Source organism: Branchiostoma belcheri, unplaced genomic scaffold (genome assembly GCF_001625305.1).
Source record: "Branchiostoma belcheri isolate BF01 breed outbred unplaced genomic scaffold, Haploidv18h27 scaffold28, whole genome shotgun sequence".
Taxonomy (NCBI): domain Eukaryota; kingdom Metazoa; phylum Chordata; class Leptocardii; order Amphioxiformes; family Branchiostomatidae; genus Branchiostoma; species Branchiostoma belcheri.
In genome coordinates, this window is record NW_017803887.1 from 163,327 (window position 1) to 169,707 (window position 6,381).

Below are 6,381 nucleotides of genomic sequence, written 5' to 3' on the forward strand. Positions count from 1 at the left end.
TACCTAGCTTTGGTTAGGGACGTCCCTTGGATAGGACGTTAAATGGAGGTCCCGAGTTAGGAGAGAGCCGTGTGTAACAGTGCTAACTGACCATGCTAAATGGTCGTGCGACCTTTTAGTGTAATGGTTAGCGTTGGTGACCGCCAAGCGGACAACTCAGGTTCGATTCCCGGTTGTGACATGCTCGCCCCTTTCGGTTTTTACAACCGTACCCCACCGGCCGCAATGGCTGTGCACCCTGGGCGGGATGCCCTAGTCAGGGTTTTGCCCAGTACCGTATAGAATAGAATTGTCACTGATACATTCAGTAGCTATTCAGAAAAAGCTTAAATCTGTCTGGTCTTTTCCAGTCAGTTTGATGCAGACAAAACGGCTTTAGTGAAATGGCCTAGGGCTAGAGGACTAGAGGTCGTGGGTTCAAACCCCGGCTGGGTCATACCAATTAAAAATGGAGCATACCAGTACTACTTTCTCTGCAAAGCTATGACAGTATGACTATGAGCACTTTGATTGCTATATACATGTACATGTATTACCAAAATATGTGTCATTTACTTTTTGTCCACAATTTTGGTTGTCTTGTCTTCGTGTTTGTTAATTTTCCTACGCATTGCGAACCCCTTGCTAATTTGTTGATGAAGGTTAGACATCCATGATGTAATGAAAAACACAGTAACTATTTCCTTGTGCGTAAATGTAGTTTGGTCCTTATGCATGATCATGATGTAACAACTGTATTACCTAGTATTCTACTAAAATTAAATCGTAGCTAGAACCCTGACCTTTACTCTCTTATAGTATTTCTAGCTAGCGCAAAATAGCCCCCTACACTATCAGTATCATTTTGACCCCCTACACTAAATTTCCCTCCCTACAGTAATTTTCAATACAGCGTAGGGGCATTGATTGTGACTGTATGTCTTTGTTCAAGAATGCCAGATCAAATGTGAAAAAGTACCAATCAAGGATACATTGTACGCATACATTAGAAATAACATTTTTTCCCTTTGGGTATCCCTCAAATGGACTCTTTTTTAGCTCAAATTTTTCAAAGCTCCGCACCTCAGATGGGAAGGCACATCATCTCTTCCGCCCAATCCCCCCTCTCAGTCGCTTCGCTCCCTCAACATGCGGCCAGTGCCACAACGCTAAAATTAAATCCTAGCTAGAACCCCGACCTTTACTCTCTTATACTTCCATGCTTGCACTAGTTACAGACAGGCTCCTTCACCCAGGTTGTACAGACTACTACTACAGAGACATACAAGTTTCCCTAGGGCTATGTTCCCACTAGGATATAGGTGCTTTGGGTGCTAAATATAAAGTTTATTTCCAGGAATCCATTAGCAAACAACAGGTAAAAACAGACAAGTATGTTATGTAGCTAGTCTTCCTGGAGTAACGGACATATATTATACAAACTATATAAAAACTGAAACATTGTAAAATTGTCAGGATCGAGATAGATTGGTGACCAACTTGTGAACCAGGCTTCCATTTGGTCAACTTTGCCCCAGTTGGATTGTTGCTGACCAGTTTCATGGAACCAAGGACATTATCTGCATAAATCAGAATGTCCTTGATTGAACCATTCCAGACAGGGAGTGTTCCCACTGGGGTAAAGTTGACAACTCATCCAGACAATCTTATACTAGTGGAAACACCTGGCCTAGAGCAGCCTGCACTGGCTATAGTAGTACCCGGTAGTAACTTAGCCCCTACCAGGCTGCGAATCGTTGGAAAAATACTGAGTAGTCAAGATCCCAGGCCATAGAAGATCCAATTTGCGACCCACGGGACCTTCTTCTATGGCCCGGGATCTTCTCTCGTATACTATTCCCATTATTTCGGCCAATTTCTATTTTTCCAGCGATCCCCGGTGCCTGGTAGAGGCTAGTAACTTACTTAAGGAAAATCTGCCTGCTCCTGATGAAATACTTTCTTGCTACATGTAGTTCAAACACACAAAGGGAGTGAAGTACCATGTGTGTTGTGATGAAACTTTTTGAGAATGAAAGGGCGTGAATTCAGCTCTGCTATTGACATTATTGTCTTACAAATTTTCTACACAGTCACAAAGAGCTGCTGAGAAAAGCAGATGATACCAAACAATGTACACAATGTGTTTAAACAAGAACCCATACTGGGACAAATAACAGGTTGTATTTACTAAATACAAATATTGGTACATTGCACATGCATGTAATTTTTTTTGCTTCATAGTCATACAAATATTCAGTTCTCTAGCTAGGCTGAATTTTTTGTCACCATCTGAATTTTGTTTCATGTAATATCAATATCACAGTGAGTGTGTGTGAGTGTAACATCAAGGTTACGAGTTAAAAAGCAAATTTAATGCTCCTTGGTAATATAATGTCAGTACCAAACACAACAATCCTATCACTATAGTATCAGGGCCTGGGCGCATGCTTCCCTGGGAAATTTTGAAATCATTATCATGACCTAATCATGATGCTATTTCCTGTATTTTGATCCGGCATATTTTGCTGGTAGACCAAACTTAGTTCTATGACACCTCTTTCCATATCTGTACACTCCAATATTTGTCCATCAATTGAGGACGGATTGGGCAAATTTTTTTCCAGACAATGTCTGAGACATTGGCCAGAACACTGGTACACTGCACACGAAACTGTACCAGACACTTTTTGCCTACCTAGGCTACACCAATGACCTGTTATGCCTTTCAGTCCATCAAAAACAATGTTTTGAAAATGTCTGTCATTCTATAGCCTTGTATTCAAGATCCTTGACTGTTTAAACAGATCCTGTAATTGTGCCAGTGGTCAAGGACATTGTATACAGTATTTGGGGCCACTACTGGTGGTATGTTACTCTTAGCCTGTAGTAATAGAGTTTAGTGCATAATGAGTCAATCATTCACAGGAACAGTGCCATCCTCCATATGACACCTTTGATAAACAATTCATACTCATAGCCATTGATAATATTATCGCTCCACTCTTTGTAACAAATTCTTGTGTCCTACAATGTTATTGTCGATTTTAGCCATTTGCCTGTCAATTTTCAGAGTGATTTTTAATGTGTTCTCAAATTTTATCTGTAACATCGCTGACTAAAATAATATATGTGATAAATGAGTTGATTGTTTACATTTTAGCATGTATTTGTACAATGTACACTCACACTGTACACTGTAGTACATGTAGTATGAAGACATGACTTTGTAAACAAGCCTTCAGGCTGCAACTGGGCTGTATTTTTTAGAGAACTGAAGTGAATAAACTATTCTACTACTACAATCATTCAAAGACTAGTTTCCGTGTATCTGTTGTGCTTAGTGTTACATGCACATCTAGTGCTTAGCCATCAAGACAAACCGAGTTCCACTGTGTAACTAGACAAAGAAGTGAGGTCAACAAAGGGTCAGTTGGGGCACTGGACAAATCCATGGGGTCAGCTGAACAGATTTTGGATGCAAGAAGGCTAGAAACATCCAGAAACTGGGGCTAAAACTTGTAAAGGTAAATTTTAGGCCTAGCTTTTCTGTGTTTTTGATCAAAAGAGCTTTCCAGTAATCTTAAAAGAATAGAAAGAACAACCAGGGCTGCCAGACTAGCCGCAGGCCGGTAGGTTAGGACCCCACCTAGGATTTGGTCTGACTTGTCCTGATTAGCATACTGTATAGTCCCAGTTGACAATGGCCCAACCCCCCTGACATCTGTCTCAACTCTTAGCCTCTGCCAGGCATCGCAGATCGCTTAAGAAATAGTAGAAATTGGCCAGAATAAAGGGAACAGTCAGTATACCTGGGGAGTTAGCCGGCCAGAGAGGGTACATTTTTGTGACCAATGGGTGCAGCAAAATGTACTCCCTAGCGGACCAACTTTCAACTGCTAGCCTCTACCAGGCACCGTGGATCGCTTGAAAAATAATATAGGAATTGACCTTAAAGGGAATAGTATACCAGGGGACTTAGCCGGCCAGAGAGGGTACATTTTGCGACCCACGGGTGCGGCAAAATGTACTCTCTACTACTAGTCTCTAGCGGACCAACTCCCCTGGCATGTTATCTCTCTATTTTGGCCAATTTCTACTCTTTCCGGTCGCCTCCCGAAGCCTGGTAGAGGCTACTGAACTCTGGGATACATACGCCTGCGGCAGTGTTTTCGAGCTCTATTGAATTTGCGCATGTTCATCAGCGATATTACTAGATTAGATTTAGCAAGGATGTTATAGCTTTTAGGCAGCAGATGAAGCATTTTTTTAGGTCCGAAAAAGCATAAATTTTTTCAGGTCTGAAAAATCCAGAACGTGCCGTATTTTATTTTTTTATTTTATTACGCATATGTTGGCTAGCTAGATCTCTCTGCCCGGCTTCTGCTTGCTACCCTAGACTGACACTGCCGTGTTCTTTTTTATTTCCTGCAGTGCTGTGGTTGTTGACAGCGTGTCCTGATACTAGTACATAAACACACAGCTCACACCGAGAAACACATATATTTTTTTTACAACCACCAGTCTGTTCGTACACATATGTTATGGCTAGCTAGATCTCTCTGCCCGGCTTCGCCTTGCTTGCTACCTTTGCCCTAGACTAACCCAGCCTTTTTTTCCTGCAGTGCTGTGGTTGTTGACAGTGTGTAGTGTTACAGAAACACACAGCTCACACCGAGAAACAAACACATATTTTTTTTACAACCACCAGCCTGTTTCTGTACACATATGTTATGGCTAGCTAGATCTCTCTGTCCAGCTTCAGCTTGCTTGCTACCTTTGCCCTAGCCTACTTTTTTCCTGCAGTGCTGTGGTTGTTGACATCCTGTAGTGTTACATAAACACACAGCTCACACCGAGAAACAAACACATATTTTTTTTTACAACCACCAGCCTGTAGTGTTTGTAGTCACATATGTTGGCTAGCTAGATCTCTCTGTCCAGCTTCTGCTTGCTTGCTACCTTTGCCCTAGCCTTTTTTTCCTGCAGTGCTGTGGTTGTTGACATCCTGTAGTGGTACATAAACACACAGCTCACACCGAGAAACAAACACATTTTTACAACCACCAGCCTTTCTGTACGCATATGTTGGCTAGCCTAGTAGATCTCTATGCCCGCCTTGCCTTGCTACCTTTGCCCTAGACTAACCCGGTGCACAGGACGGGTGGAACGGATTTTGTTATCGACTGCTGCTAGCGAGGTGAATAACCTCAGCGCGTGGGGTCAATGACCCGCTATACCGGGAAAGCGTCTGTCGCCAGACGATCTAACCGTGCCATTGCCGTCCGCCTTTTGTTCAGAACGGTACTGTGTAGTATTTTGATCGGGGAACACTTACCTTTGCTCTTGAGCTCGTGGAGGGATCTAGCGACGACCCCAACCTTGACTTTCCTCTCCCCATCCCACACTCGAAAGGCCTTTCCCTGTGCCGCGTACATCTCTCGCCCTGGCAGGGGGACGATTTGCCTGCTGGTTCAACCGAGGGCAAAGCGCCAGAAATTCAAGTCGCGTGAGCGCAGCTTTTTTCCTCCCGAGAAGACGTCAAACCCGGAAGTGACATGCGGGGAATAAATTATAAGCCGGCCTGCGATTGGTTGGACTGAAGAACTGTGACCAATCAGCGACGGTATTACAATATTTGTTTATCCCGGCATGCAATTTCCAAGATGGCAGCCCCGGACCCGAAAAGTTCGCCAAAAGATGAGGTTAGTTTCGTTCTATTTGAATCGTGAAAAACAACGTCTTTAAAGACGATGTCACTTAATTTGTTGAATTTGCACGTGCAGATTTTCCCTCTATGAAATTAGCCGGAGTGTACATTGCGTTAGTTTAGCGTTTGTTTGTTTGTTTTTGATAGCAAGTGCGACGCAAGTGTGGAAAACCAGCACGTTTTTGATGGAAATTTTTCTGCATCGACCATAATTCAATCCTACAGGGCACCTGATCAGATATCGATATTGTTGAAAAAGAAAATGTCACCAGCAGAACTACCTTTGCTCTGTTTTGTACTAATGCCCCCTAAACGCACATGGTAACGCCCACATATATTTTGTCAACACAAAGTTGATGAAAAAAAACAACCACATTTGTGTCTTTTAAAGACACAAATGTGGTTGTTAACATTTATATCTATGTCCCTCCAAAGTTAATTGAAAACAACACGTAAGTTGGCAATATTGTTTCCCTGTTTGTAATAAAATTGACGCGGAAGAAGTTCGTGGACGAAAGGTAGGCTAGATAGAGGATTATTTCGATTACACTGACTGACCATACCGTTTAATACCGACTTTAAATTTATAGCTCGATGTACCAGCGAAATTTGTGCTGCCAAATTTGCCCCCTCAACATGCAAAACATGGGTTGAAATTCAAAATTTTCCCGGGGGGGACATGCCCCCCCCCC

The 6,381-nt window shown here is 42.6% G+C and overlaps 2 protein-coding genes across 2 annotated transcripts in view; one reads left to right on the forward strand and one right to left on the reverse strand.

The window, feature by feature from the left end:
* LOC109472685 overlaps positions 1 to 5,442 on the reverse strand; it is a 17,147-nt gene extending 11,705 nt beyond the window's left edge. The window contains exon 1 of the mRNA XM_019772531.1: positions 5,318 to 5,442. Within this exon, the coding sequence (XP_019628090.1) occupies positions 5,318 to 5,417 (100 nt within the window). The 5' untranslated portion in view covers positions 5,418 to 5,442. The remainder of the gene's footprint in view (positions 1 to 5,317) is intronic.
* Positions 5,443 to 5,614: 172 nt separating this feature from the next.
* Positions 5,615 to 6,381, forward strand: part of LOC109472730 (peroxisomal membrane protein PEX14-like) — a 6,972-nt gene continuing 6,205 nt past the window's right edge. Inside the window, 1 exon segment of the mRNA XM_019772581.1 lies at positions 5,615 to 5,684. Coding sequence (XP_019628140.1) covers positions 5,646 to 5,684 — 39 coding nt within the window. The 5' untranslated portion in view covers positions 5,615 to 5,645.